The sequence below is a fragment of the Eulemur rufifrons genome, chromosome 16, assembly GCF_041146395.1.
Source record: "Eulemur rufifrons isolate Redbay chromosome 16, OSU_ERuf_1, whole genome shotgun sequence".
Lineage (NCBI taxonomy): Eukaryota > Metazoa > Chordata > Mammalia > Primates > Lemuridae > Eulemur > Eulemur rufifrons.
The window spans coordinates 53676873-53694730 of record NC_090998.1 but is presented as its reverse complement, the minus strand read 5'-3'; the positions used below and the strand labels follow the sequence as shown (position 1 = coordinate 53694730).

Sequence of the window (17858 nt, the reverse complement as noted above, 5' to 3'; positions counted from 1 at the left end):
AGAATGGCTTCAGATTGCTCAACTGCAATATTGGATCTAGAAAGTACTACTTTCAAAATTCTAGAGGAAGACTACTTCCAATTTTCTTCAATACTCAGCCAACTATAAACCAAGTTTGTGAACAGAATAAAGACAGTTTCAGACATGCTAATGCTCAAAAAAAGAAGTACCTCATGCTCCCTTTCTCAGGATCTCCAGGAAGATCCTGCAGATGTGATCCACCAACGTGAGGGAATAAGCCAAGAAAGAGGAAATTATGAAATATAGGAACACAATAAATATCAAACATGGAAAATCATAGAATCCCAAGATGATGCTGAAAGGAAGAGCCCAGGAAGACAGCTACGACAGCTATGTGCAGGCATAGACAGTAACCCCTCCAAATTAGATCCTGTCAGAAGTCTTTGAGAGATACCGCTTCAGAAGGATGGAATTGACAAAATTCCAGCTGCCATTGAAGCCTTCGGAGGAGAGTTAAATATTAGAGGTAGACGTTGGGAGTTGAACTGATGACAGATACATAGAAAACTGAGCAGATTTAAGAATCATACAGCTATTAACTCTAGGGAAAACAAAATCTTGTATAAGAAAAGAAAGTAATTGTATTTATGGCAACATAAATACTGTGTATTCCTCTAACAAAAAAAAAAGGTATAATTGCATTTGGAAGGATGAGCTTTGGATAAGGGTACCACGTGTGATGGGGATAGGGGAGGAGGAAATAGAGCTTAATCTTTAATTTCCATAGTGGGAAGTCAATATCCTTAAATGGTACAGTCAAGAAGGAGCAATATGAGCCTAATATTTAAAAGCATGGGGGTAAATATAAAAATATTAAGCTAAAGGTGGAAAGTCACTACTGATTGTAACTTAGTATTTCCATTTAGCAACTTTTTTTTTTTTTTAAGAGACAGGATCTCACTCTATTGCCACTGTACTCCAGCCTGGGTGACAGAGCAAGACCCCATCTCTAAAAAACATAAAAATAAAAAAAAACACTGAAACAAAACCTCCAAGAAACATTGCTTTTCCTCTGCAATCGACTTTTGCTAATCTCTGGCAGTTTCTTCGGTTAGCCTCTGTCATTGGGCTCTCCTGGCACTTCTTGGACGTGTTCCATCTGTGCTTCTCAACTGTCACTCTTCAAGTCTCTCTCCCCTACCTTGACCCATTCTTTGTACACCTCAGGGTATCCTGCTATGAATAAACTCATATTCTTACGGAGTTGATTCACATTAGAATGCTCCAAGGATCTTGAAGCGTAAGGCTGCACCTGTGTAGCGGCCCTTTGCTGCCCTCCCATGGCTGGTCTTTGTGCTACATTTACATGGACAAGACATGGCTTGGAATCCCAGAAGCTGCTGTACTGGAATCATGGGGCCTTGAAGAGTAAGAAAAATCTTAGAATGTTCAGCATGGAGAGAATGTACTAAATAATCATCAAAAGATTTGTTCAATCAACTGATATTTTTTGAGCATGTACCATGTTCCAGTCACTGTTCTGGGTGTTTGGAATACAGAAATGATCCCGTCGAAAATTCTGCTCTCCTTCCTAACAGGACAGTGGCTCAGCTGGGTGTGTCAGAGGTGTAACATAATAAGAAAGGCATCCAGGAGTAGGGGGAGGGAGCAGCCCCTCACCCCCCGCTGGGGTCTCAGAGCCTGAGTGGAGGGCATCTAATACATGGTGTGGCAGTGATGGGAGATTGATTACTTATAGGCAAAGCTATCAAATTCGTAAGTGTACTAAAGATATATTTTAAGGATCCTAGGTAAAAGGGATGCCAAGTTTCTCACTGTCAGAGAAGGTAATTAAAACACGGAAAAGGAGAAAACTACAATGAACCTGATGTTGTGGATTGGAATTGGAGGTATTGCTGTAAACTCATGATTTTCAATATAAGTAGATGTAGAGATAAATATAGTGTAAATATGTGAATCTTTTAGCTCTGTTCTGGCCTGGGAACATTGACACCCTAGTGCCTAGATCTTGCTTTTAAAAGACTCTTATACACTTTGAGGGATCAAGGTCCTTTGGAGAATTGGCTATTCTGTTTCTGGAAGCAAGGAAAGAACAAAGTGAGCCTTAGAATATCTTGTGCCAGAAAACAAGAAAGTACTCAAAGAATGATGGGAACATGTCAAAATGACACAAAAGTCAACTTGAAGGGGCTCACTGGCCATATCAGGGACAATATGAACATCAAAACAAATGATAGTAATGAATTATAACTCATTATTATTTAAAATATAAAACAGAAGCCATGAGTCCATACTGACATACTAAATACATAAATCGAAAATTTGATAAGCAATAGTCTCCAAGTACCTCCCCCCAAATACTTGATGGTGGAGACGGCTTGCAGACACCACCTTAATCAAGTGATCCAAGTAAACATCATCAGTGATGGGAGAAATACAAACTGCATGCCACCTAAAAGGGTGCAATAAGAAGAGCATCGTTTCTGAGGTGCTCCTGCCAAAGATACTTAATCAAATCAAGAGAACACCAGAAAAACCTTAGGGATATTCCAAAACATAACTGGTCTGTGGTCTTCAAAAGAGTCAAGGTCATAAAAGTCAAGAAAAAAACAACTGAGGAAATGATCCAGATTGAGGAGACTAAAAAAACATGAAGAGCAAATACGACACATGATTGTGAATTAGATCTATTTGTTGCAAAAGGCTTATTGGGACAATTGATGAAATGGAGCGGCAGCTGATGATTAGGTGGTAGTAATGTATCTGTGTTATTAATCATTTCCTAATTTGGATAATTGTTTTGAGGCTAGGTAGGAAAACATTTCTGTAGGAATTACACACTTAAATATTTGGTGTCACTGGGTACTGTGTTGGCATCTTACTCTCGAACAGTTCAGAAAAAATAAAAAGCCTTTTTACCATACTTGAAATTTTTGGCAGATTGAAATTATTTCAACGTTTTTAAAAAGTGGGAAAAAACTGTCTCTTTGGAAGTTATATTTTGGTGAAAAGAGACAAATAAGTAAAATAATGTAGTATATCAAATGGTTATAGGCTTGAGCCCTGAGACACTTCCACATTTAGAAATTAAAGGCTGGGCACAGTGGCTCACGCCTGTAATCCTAGCACTCTGGGAGGCCGAGGAGGGAGGATCACTTGAGCTCAGGAGTTGGAGACCAGCCTGAGCAAGAGCAAGATCCTATCTCTACTAAAAATAGAAAAAATTAGCCAGGCGTGGTGGTATGCGCTTATAATCCCAGCTACTTAAGAGGCTGAGGCAGGAGACTCGCTTGAGCCCAGGAGTTTGAGGTTGCTGTGAGCTAGGCTGACGCCACGGCACTGAAGCCCAGGAGGCAGAGTGAGACTGTCTCAAATAAAAGAGAAAGGAAATAGCCTAGAAAATCCTTCAGCAGGTAGCCCTGAGAAGGAGCAGTCAGTGAAGTAGGATGTAAATGAGGAGAAGCCCAGGGAGGAAAGTTTGCTAGAATTAGGAAATGGTTCACTTTGTCAAATGCTGCTGAGATGAAGAGAGGTGATTACTGGAGTTGGCACTAAGGAATCATGGGAGAAATCCTGGGGGAGTGATTTTAGTTGAATGAGGACAGAAGCCAGATTAGAGAGAGTCGAAAAGAGAATGGGAGGTGAGGACGTGAGGTTGGTGAGTACAGACATCTTTTCCTAGAAGTCTTGCTGTAAAGGTAGCAGAGAATGAAGTTGTAGTTGGAGGGTTATGTAGGGTCAGTGGAGTATTCTTTGTAAGATGGGAGGTTACTAGGGCAGAGTGTAGGAGGATGGAGGTGACCCAGTGAAGAGGTAGAAACTCAGGATGCAGGAAACACTCAGCCTAAGTTGGAGTAGTGAGTGGAACGGGCATGTGTTGACACTGCCGTCGACAGGAGCAGAGGCCCTTCATCCCGGTAATACAGGGGAAGGAAGGGTGGATGGGTCCATGGGAAGGTGTGAGTGCTGTTTTGGTGACGTGGAGGGGAAAACTGTGTGTGAAGTTGCTTCTGTTCTCTCAGTGTAATATGAGGCCAGGTTATCTGCTGAGAGCAGCGGAGGGTGGAGGATGAGGGGGCAGAGGAGAGGGTTGGATGTGGATGTTTGAGCTTTGAAGAGAGAAGAGGAAAAGTAAAATATAGTAATAGTCATTTTGGAGATCAGGGACACCAATACAGAAGATTGCAGAGAAATGACTAAGATGGCCAGGTACACTTGAGGGCCCATTTGATATTTGTGTTTATGAATTTAAAGTGAGACCTGTCAGCATGCTTGTGGATTTTTCTCCAACAATATTCAGCTGGAGGAGGATATAGGAGATATTAAGAGAGCCAAATCTTTTTTTTCAAATACATATATTTTTTCTACAGAGACACTAGATGGGTCTAAACAAAAAAAGACAAAGAATGCATTGCAAAGCCTTTAATGGTAATGTTTGTATTTTTTATAACATGCATAATTTCATAACTGTGGTTAATCATTAATAGCAATTATTTCAATACTTGTAAGCTCAGCTGCCTCAGATTTAGTCATAATGCGTGAATCCTCAAGTTAATACAATTAAGGAATAGCAACTTAGTAAGAAATATGCCTTACGAAAACAAAATTCTCAATTCAGGTTGTCTCCACTTTTAGCCATTTGGCATTCTGCTCCTTTAAAAATTTTATACTGCCCAACAAAGAGGGCTATTTTTCCTGTTTTTAGAGATGACTGAACAGGTGAAGCCATCAGATGCCCACACAGCTGGGATTTTGCCTAAGAGCAATGTAAGATAGTCTTTTGTTATATTTTCATCTGATATTGGGGAGTACTTATACCATTCCAGATTCAGTCTGGGTTATTTCTTTGATAAGAAATGAATGTACTGAAGATGTATTTGATAACCAAGGCTTTAGACAAAATGTTCACCAGCATTAATTCTATTTGTAAACTGAAAAATATTGGAGGCTTAATATCAAATAATTACACATTAGTGAACATTAAGCCTTTTAGAAGGAATACCATAGTTTGCTCCTGCTTCTGTAAAGAATGTGATTTGTTTGAAGGGGAAAATGACAGTGTGCCTTTCACTTAACTACTACTCTTTTAATATGAAAAAGAGACAAAAATGAGCTGAAGAAAGAAAATTCCGCAGTTACACTCCACAACCCCGAACATACTGAGAGACATCTTGGTTTTGACAACGATTTCTCCACGCCACCCTGTAGAGAAAGGTCAAACAAACAGTGAAAAGGTTAAAACAAATCTTCATTGTAATATACCTACTTCAAACCCTTTGGGGAAACAAAATATTTTGTCAAGAGAGGAAATACAGCCTACAGATAGACCCACATATTGCTATTTATCAGATGAAGATACGTATAGAAAGTGCTTGACGACTCCTCGATGCGCTTAGCGGAGCCCAGAATGCCGACCGCAAAGGCCGAGTGATGTGCACTGCACAGCAGTAACTGCAAAGTATATTCCACATTTACTTATCCTAAGAATGACTTCAAGACACGAGAGGGAATTGGTAAAATGTGAAGAATCTTAAAAACTCTAGAAATCCCTTAAAATAAATTGAGGAATAGAAGAGTAAGATTCTGAGTCAATTAAGGTAACTGTTTCTTCAAGGATTTAGGTAACACACTGTTAGCATACGCCAAAAGCTGCAATTTTCCGTTCTCAGTAGCATACTTGGGTCTTTGAAGGTCTTCTCTCACTGCTTGTATCAACAGTAGAGTAAAATCATTTTCCCGTTTAACACTTAAAACATACCATGCTCTAATGCCTTGTGGATCCCTGACAACTCTCTTTGCACAAGTTATGGCTTGAGTGATGTCATCTTGCAGCAAAGCTGAAAGAGAGATGGTAAGGAATGAAAACAACTTTTATAGAAATTTCATTTTAGGTTTAGGTTTAGCCAGCTGTATTCTGTTAAGCTGAGGAAAGAATACCAAGAAATTCTTCTTTCAGTTTTTTTTTTTTTTTTTTTGGACAGAGTCCATCTGTTGCCTGGGCTAGAGTGCCGTGGTGTCAGCCTAGGTCACAGTGACTTCAAACTCCTGGGCTCAAGCAATCCTCCTGCCTTAGCCTCCTGAATAGCTGGGAGTATAGGCATGTACCACCACGCCTGGCTAATTTTTTCTATTTTTAGTTGTCTGGCTAATTTCTTTCTATTTTTCCTAGAGACGGGGCCTTGCTCTTGCTGAGGCTGGCCTCAAACTCCTGACCTTGAGCGATCCTCCCTCCTCGGCCTCCCAGAGTGCTAGGATTACAGGCGTGAGCCACCAAGCCCGCTCAGAATTTATTTCCCAAGAGTCCCTGTATCTCTGTGATTGTTGGGGGAAACTTCTTTTCATTCTGTCCCATTCCACATGAAATAAAACATTCTGTTTCTCATTTGCCAAAGTCATTTGAAACTCTGGAATTATTAACTAATATGACGAGAGTCCTCCTTGTACTAGACACTGCAAAAAAAAAAAAAAAAAAGACGCCTAGTAATTTTTTTACTCAGGAGTTCTACTTTTGTAAATTTGTCCTAAAGAAGTAAGAAATGCACCCAAAAATGTCAACATGAGATAGGGAATCAGCAGGCACTGCTTAACACACAGTCAAAAAGCCGCTAATCTCCCAGATCAAAAACAGCATGTGGTGACAAGGTAAAACCAGTTGGAATCAAAGTAGCAAAGAAATGGGTAATTTCTTAAGCTTGTAGCTCATTATGCTTTAATTCTAATACATTAGCATGCTAAAAGAAACTCCCCTGACACCATGACAGTCCCAGGAGGGACCTTATGAAGTAAAGAAAGGGGAGGTTCCTAGTTCTAAGAAAGTTTCACCCCTTTCTATAAATTAATATGAATATTCCTCCCCTGCGTAGTAGTTCATGATTAAGCCATTGCTTAAATAAAGAAATCGAAAAAACCACAGGGCTGTTCTCCCCAGCAGGAAGAACTACCTCTGTTCTGTGGAGTAGGTCTTCTATCTTTGCTGAATAAAACTTGCTTTTGCTTTACACTGTTGGCTCATTTCCTGAATTCTTTCTCACTGGAAGCCAAAGACCTACTTAGACTTCAAGTGATTCCCAGCATTGGGAATTACTTTCCTGTGTCACAAAGATGTATGCACAAAGCTGTTCATAGCAGCTGGACATGGTGGCTCATGCCTGTAATCCTAGCTCTATAGGAGGATGAAGCCAGAGGCCCGCTTGAGCCCAGGATTTCAAGGTTACAGCGATCTCTGATCCGCACTCCAGCCTGGGAGACACAGAGAGAGCTTGTCTCAAAAAAAATTACAAAAGCCGTTCATAGCAATTTATAAAAGGTAAAAATGGAAACAACCTGCATGCTTAATAGTAAGAGTTGGATCAGTAAATTATAGAATATTCATATTAGAATTCTATTCATTCTTTGAAAATGATAACACAGATTTGTATTTGCTGAAATGGAAATAATTTTGGGTGATAAGAAAATTGTAAAGCAGTACAGATAATACAATTTAATTTTTGTAAAAATACACATTGCTTACATGTTTTTATGTGGGTACATATGTGCATGATATAACTTACCTTTCATATACATGATTGATATACATTCTGGAGGAATATATACCAAAATTTACCAATGGTCATAAATCTCTGGGGAGTAAGATTATGGGTACTCTTTTTTCTTATTTGTATTTTCTGATTTTTCTTTAATGACCACAGATTATTATATAGTATAAAACATTTTAAAATTAACTGATTTTTACAAGAATATTCTAAGATTAATCTTCTCTATTGGGAATTTTAATATTTAGAAATTTAACAATATCAAGTTTACAATATTCATGCAATATTTTTTGCTATAAGGATTTCACATATTATTTCTATTTTTATAGTAGTTCAATAAAATATTTGTTTTCCCCCAAATAAACTAGTCCATAAGTTAATTTGTTAGTTGTGACAATGATTATTTAGGAACTATATTTTTTGGAGATCCAAACTAAAAAGTTTAGAAATGAGATGTCATAATGTTTCCAATTCACTTAAAAATCTCTAAGCAAAAAAATACATCTAGAAGAAGCAACTCTGGCAAAATGTTAACAAATATTAAAAGTGTGTGATGGACATACAGCTATTTACTATACTAATGTCTCTAATTTTCTATATATTTAGAACCTTTCATAATAAAAAGTGAAACAATTGAAAAAGGACCACACAACCAAATTATCCCTAAACCTTCCCAAAGTGAATAGGAGGAATGGCATTGTTCTGGACAATGCATCAGTAAGGACATTTATAATAAATTAATAGGTCATTCCAGAAACTTTTATATATTAAAAAACACTAATCTTTTATGACACCAGCTCTTTTTTTTTTTTTTTTTTTTTTTTTTTTTGACAGAGTCTCACTCTGTTGCCCAGGCTAGAGTGAGTGCCGTGGCGTCAGCCTAGCTCACAGCAACCTCAAACTCCTGAGCTCAAGGGATCCTCCTGTCTCAGCTTCCCGAGTAGCTGGGACTACAGGCATGTGCCACCATGCCCGGCTAATTTTTTGTATATTTTTTTAGCTGTCTCTATAATTTCTTTCTATTTTTAGCAGAGATGGGGTCTCGCTCTTGCTCAGGCTGGTCTTGAACTCCTGAGCTCAAACGATCCGCCCACCTCGGCCTCCCAGAGTGCTAGGATTACAGGCGTGAGCCACCGTGCCCGGCCGACACCAGCTCTTTAGTTTCTTACTTAGGGAATTATAACGGCTTTCTAGAAGTTGAGATGGAGTTTTTCTAGGTCCCTGATGAACCCTTCCAGGCTTTTTCACGTACATTGGATCCCTATCCTTGTAGGTATAACCAGACAGGTCCTGTGCCATCACTTGGATATTATCTTGTCTTACCACTGCAGGGTATGCCACACGCATTAACCGCTCTTGGGGTTTTGCCATCATTGCACCAGTATCGGCTGTTGATCTGAAATATCCCATAATCAGTGCTTTGGTCTCCAGGATTGTAGTTTGTAGCTCGTGTGTTATAATTGCTCTCCCATCTGGCCAAACACATCCCTGAAAAGAACATATTTTTAGTAATAAACAGTAACACTAAGTGATGTAATGCTGTATACCAAAATCAGCTCTATTTGGCTATTTCTATTTTACTGACTTACGTTATAAGTATAAAGATGTATTTAACTTTTAAATTTTTTAACACTTTAGTGTTAAAGGCCCCGTAAGACAATCCTTTTGTAATGCAAATCATTTTATAATACTAACCAAACAATATAAGGTCCTTTAAAACATATAAAAATAGCCATTTCTTCCATTGCTTTTACCCTTCCCTCAGGCAACATTCAGCCTAGAATAGAAAAACCAACAGAGCTGTTGAGTGGATTTTGTAAATTCATAACAGAATGCTTTTTATCAGAAAAAAATGAGAATTTTCTGTGAGAGATATTTTCTTACAATTGGATATCAAGTTAGAATCTTGAAAACAAGAGTTATAGAATAGGAAAGACTGTCCTGTGATTTCATCCATTCACTCATTCATTCAAAAATAGTTACTCCAGGGAAATGTTTAAAGTCAAGCTGAAAAGTACAGTGATTACATCAACGAATATGGACCAAATTACAAAGTAACTTTTCCTAATGGCCCATCTCGAATTGTGTTGAGGAAAATGAAAAATTGTTAAACCACTCGAGTGAATAAAATAATAAAACATTTCATGCTGAGTTTCAGGGATCCTTATACACACAATGACTGAGGGGACATTGGTTCCTACTGCCCTTGCATGGGGAATTCAACATAATTTTTAAAAACTTTATTGTTAAAAATCCCATGTCGTGGCAGGGGAATTTAAAAAAAAAAGAAAAATACTGCATTGCTCTAGGCTCTCAGAGCTCAAGTTTTAAATGAGAAATAACTGGAGTTAAGTCCCAGGGACGCTGATGGAGCTCTGCCAGGTCCCCAAAGGCATCTGTCAGTCAGCCTGTGTGCGCCCTGGGGTCTGAGGCAATGGGCAGACTTAGTGGCACTAGAACAGTACAACAGGTCCTGTTTCACTTAGAATAGCATAGAATTTTCCCCTGCCTTGCCCTCATTCCTTCATCTGGTATCTCTGATTATAAAGGACCAAACTGATGTCTTCAACCATTTGTTCACAAACCCACAAAGAAATAAAAACGTCTCTTCACTCAGAGCCCTTTCTTACTATTCCTTCTCTCATATTGTCTGTTTGACACCTGGCTAACTCTTTGGAAGTATGAAGGAGTGCGCAGACTTACAGTTTGCCAGGCTGATTCCCCTGTAGCCATCCATTCCCTGTCTTTTCATGGTTCTGGCCAACTCACACCTTTCATAGATCTTGCCCTGGACTGTGACGGACAGGACGACAAGCCCCAGAAGGAGGAGAGCCTTCATGTTGACTGCGCAGCCAGACAACCAGCCTGACCGGTGTAGCCGGCCCCAGTATTTAACATCTTCTAACTTCCTTCTTCCCCTTGTGGTTTGGGGGCTCCACCCTTTGAGCTGTGTGAAAAGCAGGAACTGTTTATTGATCCATTGGCTTCAGAAGGGTTTTCTTATGTTTGAAAATAATGAAATGGCATTGTTTAAAGACCTGGCTCAGGAAGAAGTGAGAAGTAGCACTGCTTGCAAGACATGAACTTTCTTCTATTTCATTATGAATTTGAGCAACTAAGAAGAAAAAAAATCACAATGACTATTTTGTCAGCTTGAAATGGGCTGTGGCGTTGACTAACATTAATTTTCATGAAATCTTTTTGTGTGCATTCACTCTTTGTATTCATCTTTTTCACTTAAAATTATTCTATATACACTTTTCCATGAAATGGACATGACACATGTGTCTGTTGTCTTAATGGGTACATAGCATGACACCATGTTGCTCAGCCAGTTTTCTATGCTAGACATTTTTTGTTACTGTGTAAATTTTTGTTATAAATCAATATTTTACTACTATAAATAAGACTCATGTGAACAACTTTTCTAACTCCTTTCCACAACGTTTTGCTCCCCCCCCCCATTTCCATGTTAGAACATGAGGTCATTATAGAGCAGTAGGACTTTTAAAATCAAACCTACCCAAACACATATACCCAACTAAAATAATCATTTCAGAAGGCTGTGCACATTTTTAAAAACAATGCACAAGGAGTCAAAAAGAACTGTGCCTCTGGATCTGCCTATGAAGACAGATTCTGAGCCACACAAAATGTCATCACTTTGTAGTGACCCTTATTTTTCATCAATGGTAGTCCTTTTCTGCTTGGCCTCTAAAGATTACCAGCTTTGACTCTAAATGACTGTTTGGGGACCCTATCCAAAAATCAAGAATAATTCCATTTTTCAGGCTAGACCCAGGGGTATCCTTTAATAATATTGAGACAGATTTTCAGAACCCAAAGAGATAGAAACCAGTTAAAAGAGTTAGTCTTTCGTCCCTTTTATACTATTTCCCAATTCAATGCTAAATGACATCCAGTTATTAGATACACTAGTTTCAGCCTTCTGCTGATAAGGTTAATTTTTCTTTTCATATGTTTGAACAATTGTGAACTTCTACTTTCTTGGGGTAGAATAAGCAGATGTTTGCTTGCCACCCTGAGCCAAACTGATAGCATATCATATGACTACTACAAAGAGAAGAGGTGTTTTTGATCCCCTTAATTATCTCCCTTGAGGCAGAAGTTATGGGCAGTTATAATGTCCAATTATAATCCTGTTTTTCCATTTGAGATATGTTTAATGAGCAATCTATTTAAAAATAAAATGGAAAGTAAGCATGATTTTTGGGTGGAGATTGTTTTCCCCTAGAAATTTTGGACATACTGCAAGTTCTACTTGATACAATATATGCATTCTGGCCAGGAGCAGTGGCTTATGCCTGTAATCCTAGCACTGTGGGAACCTGAGGAGGGAGGATTGCTTGAGCTCAGGAGTTCGAGATCAGCTTGAGTAAGACCCTATCTCTCCTAAAAATAGAAAAAATTAGCCGGGCATTGTGGCCCACACCTATAGTCCCAGCTATGTGGGAGGCAGAGGCAGGAGGATTGCTTGAGCCCAGGAGTTTGAGGTTGCTGTGAGCTAGGCTGACACCACGGCACTTTAGCCCAGCCAACAGAGCAAGACACTGTCTCAAAAAACAAACAAACAAAAGAAATATATATACATATGTGCATTCTATCTTTTTAGAAAGGTTGCTTACAGATCCAAGATTATTCTGTTGTATTACAATGGACAATAGTCATAATTTATTCAGCTTGTTTACCAAAATAGAGAAAAACAATTATTTATGATAAGTGTTAGGGGCTTCAGGCCTAGGAAAGGGAATTTGGCCAAGGGTCTCTCAGACTTTTGACTATTCTCCAAAACTAAAACTATCCTTAAAAAACAAAGATTTTTCACAATTTAAGACATTCTATTCAACTTAAAATATGCTACAGGACCTCTAACAGCAGTAGTGAATTAGGCACACGAGTTTATCTCTGTTCCCTTCGCAAATCTCATTAAAATATCAGCAAAAGAAGTTTTAAAAGGTATGTTAAACCCACAAGAGCAAATGAAAAGCAGAAGAAATGATAATAGATGAGAAATGCTAACAATATTTTGTAATACAGAGTGGATGAATGGTAACTAACTTAGGATAATGGAGAACGCTGACACCCAAGTGCCTGCAAAATGGGAAACCAATAAAAAGCAAGTTGGTTCTGCCCTAGAACCTGGAAAAGACCAGGTAATTCTAGGGCAGGACTGCATGGCAGTGCTATGCACAGGAACACAGGATGGAAGTCCATCTGTGGAGCAGTTAAACCCCAGACCTTCTCCTCCAGGCCAGGAAACCAGGCTGCAGCCCCTTCCCAACCCCAGAAGAAGGATGGGAAGATCACTCTTTGGAGAAGAACCAGAGAGACACTGGACTTGGGACTCAAGGCACAGCTAACGGCAAGGGACCAGGCCATAAAGAAGATAGGGAGATTAAGTAAAAGTCTGCATTCTGAGCAGTAAGCCAGTCCCCTAGTTCTCATCCTGTCCCTACTGAGCTCCTTGATTTCCGACTGCCAAAGTTACCTCCCAGGCAGGAGCCAGTAGGACCCTTTCTGGGCTAAATGTCTGAAATAGGAGAAAAGACCTATAGATACTAATATTTGGAGCCCACAGTGAAACGGCCAGTCTTGCTCAATTGCCTGTAGTGAGACCCACCCAGGCTCATATTTTCTACTCAGCTCCTTAGTGTTTCCTCTTATATAATCAGCCAACAATCACCAGATACTTGAGGAAAGCCCCTATTATGAAAGACAAATCAAAATAAACATTTAGAGAAGAGGAACTCAGAGGAACACAGGCAAAACAAAATAAGATGTAGTGCCAGCGTTGGTGGTATAGTGGTGAGCACAGCTGCCTTCCAAAATAAGATGTAAAGTATAATGAATATCTCAGAAAGATAAGAGAAAGAGAGACAGGGAGAAAGAGAGGAATGTGTTTTAGGCCTTGAAGGGAACTCTGAGAAAGGAGCTCCAAAAATATTTTAATCAATAGCAGAATTACCAGAATAAGTGTGATTATTTTGAAGTCTTCATTATTCATCTGTATGTATGAGCTCTGTCATGTTTGTGAGACAGTCATGTTACTTTATGATCATCTTTCTCCTATGCCACTCATCTGGACCCAGATCTGTGGGTCCAGTGGAAAGTAGTTAGATATTTGCACAGAGTTTTATGAGCTGCATTCAAATGATGGATAAGATATATAAACAGTAACCAGAGAGAACATCCTGGTACAATGCTCTTTTGGTAGGATCATTTTTATTGGCTATGATTTTTTTTAAAGACAAAAAAATACTCTTACAAGAAAGCATTTATGGTCAGATGCAGCGGCTCATGCCTGTAATCCTAGCATTTTGTGATGCCGGTGTGGGAGCATCACGTGAGGCCAGGAGTTTGAGAATAGCATTTATATTTCCTGGAATAGAACACAAGTTGCCAAGCTTCTAGAATACTATCTCCAGGCTCTTGTTTGGGAAACTAAGTCCACTGAGGGGGGATGAGCCAGGGAGGGGATTTTCTGAGGCTGTGGGTATTGATGGGGCAAATTTGGCCAGATCTAAGGTGATAGTGGCAGCAGATTCCAAGAATGGCAGCTCTCTGCATCCCACTTCCATGTGGGGCTCAGGGCAATGGCAAGAGGTCTCTTGGATGCCAGGTAGCTGCTGGGGAAATCGAACACTAATTGCCCTGCCTTGGGAGTCAACAAAGCTTGGAAAAGGAGCCTCCTGCCTTTAAATGACTCCATCAGTTTGGGCAACAACCACTGTATGCACATCTCAGGTGTGACCATGACAGACTGAAGCTCTAATGTCTTCCCCAGCTTTTCTGGACTTTGCAGTTTCTTGAGACTTTTTGAAGCTCCCGGACAGGGGATCAGCTAGAAAAGTTTTAAAAAGACTATCATTGCCTTACCACGTAGGGGGAAGTGGGGCTTAGAGACAAATCTTGTTTGATTTTGAAAAATAAAGCCATGTGATGTTTCTTGTATCCATTAGTGATATAGGAAATGTAAACTCACTACACTGTTTGATCTAGATTTTGTTTGTTTTGATTACAATGTGATTGAAAGTAGGAAGCGAGATGGTTCCTGGTAGCCCTAGAGATTAAACTATTTTTCTGAAAATGGCTCTTTGTTTCCACAATTTCGGATACTGTTAACCCCAGATGTAATTCTAGGTGTTTTAGTTTTCAGTGACTCAGACTAGTGAGACAGACCTCTCTGTGTTTATAATCTTGTTTCACTATAATTTATGCTACTATTTCTTTGGCTCCTGCAAGCTTCCTTTCTCTATTAGTATTAAATAATTGAAATCTACTTGTGTCAGTATATGAGAGACATGAAAAAAATAGCCTCAGAAAGTCACTGGTGCAGGTAAATCAAAATTGTATGAATGGAAGGAGGCATTGACATGGATTTTGTCCAAGGGCACAAATAACCACTTGCCATTGAAGTTGTGCAGCTTCCCTGAAGCTGCTGAAGAACTTGGGATCCTGTGGGTAGGGCAGGTGCACTGCACTCAGTACTCAACTGATGCCACCCCTGTGGGGTTTGGCTCAGGGGTGCAGAGGACCTGGTGTCATCTCTCTTGTGGCAGGTTGGCTGCTAGGAGAATATGTGCGGGGTGGGAAGTTGGAGTGGGGTGGGACCATACTCTCTGGCTCTCCAGGGGAGCCTAGATTCGGAAAGTTTAAAGTAAAGTAATTCCTTTCTCAACTAGTGGAACTAGTCTTTATCTAGCTGTGTACCAGTCTTGTGAAAAAGGACTAGCACCCCTAGCAGCTACCCCCTGCAAGTCCAGCAGCCTGGCCACAGGTCCAAGGGGGAGGGCTTGACCCCAATCCAAAGGTGGTATTCTGTTGGCCCCTGAGGTGCATGGGTTGCTAGGAAATGGTAAGTAATTTAGGCTTGCCTAATTGAGACCCCAGTGTATTTTTTCCCCAAGGATTAGTGATCACATTCTGTTCTTTTAGCATGCAATATCCCTATAATTTGAGCTCCTGCTCATTGCAAAATATATCAAACAAGCTAGATAATCTCCTTCCTGGGTTTTCTGACGTGATCCAAACTCCAGAAATCATCTAGCTTTAATTTATGCTATGGTCTTGCTGTTGTTGCATTTTGAGTCAGGTAACTGGTTAACACTGAGAGGAAATAATACTATTCAACATACGCCAGGGGGCTGGGCAACAGGAATTATTTCTACTGTTGTGCCAGTACTAGGCTACAGTAGTCTTTGGCAAGAGCCACAAGATACTGTGTTTGAAACCCATCACTCAATCACTTAGCCTGATAACCAGGACTAGCATAGCAAGATCCTGCCCTACATTTTACCTCCAGCCACAGAGGAGAATTTGCTGTTCCTGGTATTTGCTGTGCACCCACTCTCTTCTTTGCCTTCACTCCTGCTGTTTCTTTAATCTGCTGTGCTCTTCCCCCATTTACTCTGCCTGTGGAATGCTACTAATTCTATAAAGTTCAACTGAATGCCGTCAGGATAAAATATTCTTTCCTATGTACTCTACTAACATTTTCAGGAAATCTCTGTTACATTTAATTGGTTACCTATTTGCTTCTCCTACTAGACTAGAAGCTCCTCCAATTTATCTCCCTCTCCCCTGGCACCTAGCCCTGTCCTTGGCACATGGGAGGCCTGCATGGCAACCACTTATTAGAGTGGCTATCATGGTAGAGTTGGAGACACTAAGGAGATTTAAAGCTAGGAAGAAGACTTTAAAAACATATCTGTAATCATGGGTCTAATTTTTATCATCAGGGCACAAATCCCTTAACAAGAAAGACTCAGTGTTTCATCAATCCTGGATTCATTCACTTACCAAACAAAAACTGAGCGCCTACTGGACCACCATGAGCTAAGTGCAGTGAATTCTGAGACAACAGAGTGAGCATGGAGGAGAGTGAGGCCCACCTGAGTCTTAAAGACGTGCACGCCAGCCGGCGGAGTTGGGTGGGCAGAGAGGAAGTAATGTGAGCAAAGGCAGGGAGAAAAGAGAGTAGGACACATTCGGAGGAATCACTGAAAATGGTTTTAAAAGTAAGAACGTTGCTGTTAAAGGGATATTTAAAGTTAAGACTCTTCTAGAGGGATGTTTAAAGTTTAAAAACACTTTTGTAAAAGGCATCCTGGCATTTAAGCTCTTAAATTGCTTTTAATATGCTTCTTATAGTAGCTGTCTTTGTCATGTGCCATACTTCCGTGTATTTATCGGGAAACAATTTGTTTATCCAGTGGCTACCATCTGCTAGGCAAGCACTGTGCTAGGAACTCAGGTTCTGGTAGGAACTAGGCAAATAATATCCTTGCCCTTATAGAGTTTATAGAATAGTAAGTCATGCTTATTGAAAACAAGTAATTTTAAGTGTGGTGAGTACCACAGAAATAGAAGCACAGTATCGATGGAAGAAATTAACGGAGGTGATAAACCTGTCTAGGAGGCTCTAGGTGAGACCTGAATGATGAGCTGTAGTTAGCCAGACAAAAGAGGGGAGGCAATTGTGAGAGAGTGGAGCTGAAACAACAAGCTCTAAAACCCAGAGGTTTTGAAGAATAGGTTGATGTAGACACTGAATGAAGTGCAAGGATGTCTGGTGGAAAAAATGGTGAAGAGAAATGAGATTTGGCAGTGGGGGAAAAGGGCCACACCTAGGTGCTTAACCCCCAAAACAGTGGGATTTAGGACTTAACCCCCCAAACAATGGGGAAGTATTCATGAGTATTAAAGTGGAGAGTAGCAGGCTTAAAATGTTTTTTAAAAATTACACTAGATTGGCTTCAGGGAGAGCTGCTAGAGAACTCACAAATAATCCAGAGAGCAGGTGATGACTGGGTATGGAGAGAACTGAGAGGGTTCAAGAGACATTTAGGAGGAGGAATTGTCAAGACTTCATGATTACTCAGACTATTTGGAGATACAGGATAAAAGGAAAGGAAACAGTACTAGCTTCTGTTAATTGCATGCTTACAAAGTGCTAGTCATTTAATAAATATTATCTATAATTCTTACAGGGTAAGTATTATTTCCATTTTACAGGTGAATAATCTGTATCCCAGAGAGGTAAAGTAATTTATCCAAAAGAATATAGCTAGTAAGTGCCAGAGCTGGGGTTTGGATTCAGGTCAGCTCCAACCTCTTTCAGTTCCAAATATTATCTATAATTCTTACAGAGTAAGTATTATTTCCATTTTACAGGTGAATAATCTGTATCCCAGAGAGGTAGAGTAACTTACCCAAAAGAATATAGCTAGTAAGCACCAGAGCTGGGGTTTGGATTCAGGTCAGCTCCAACCTCTTTCAGTTCCCCACAGAACCTCTTATAAATTGAAGTGGAAAGGGAATAAA

The 17858-nt window shown here is 39.8% G+C and overlaps 1 protein-coding gene across 1 annotated transcript; it reads right to left on the bottom strand.

Moving 5' to 3' along the window:
• Positions 1-4395: 4395 nt before the first annotated feature.
• Positions 4396-10364, bottom strand: LYZ (lysozyme). Its single transcript, XM_069489976.1, has 4 exons — positions 10218-10364; positions 8838-9002; positions 5741-5819; positions 4396-5184 (listed from the first exon to the last, which is right to left on the bottom strand). Exons 1-4 carry the CDS (start codon positions 10351-10353, stop codon positions 5118-5120), a joined length of 447 nt encoding a protein of 148 aa, XP_069346077.1. The 5' UTR covers positions 10354-10364; the 3' UTR covers positions 4396-5117.
• Between the last annotated feature and the right edge of the window lie 7494 nt (positions 10365-17858).

Coding starts and splice junctions, on each gene's coding strand:
- LYZ (XM_069489976.1), bottom strand. CDS start 10,353: ATGAAGGCTCTCCTCCTTCTGGGGCTTGTCGTCCTGTCCGTCACAGTC. Junction 9,003..10,217: donor GGGAATCAGCCTGGCAAACT/GTAAGTCTGCGC, acceptor TGTTCTTTTCAG/GGATGTGTTTGGCCAGATGG. Junction 5,820..8,837: donor GTGTGGCATACCCTGCAGTG/GTAAGACAAGAT, acceptor TCTCTCTTTCAG/CTTTGCTGCAAGATGACATC.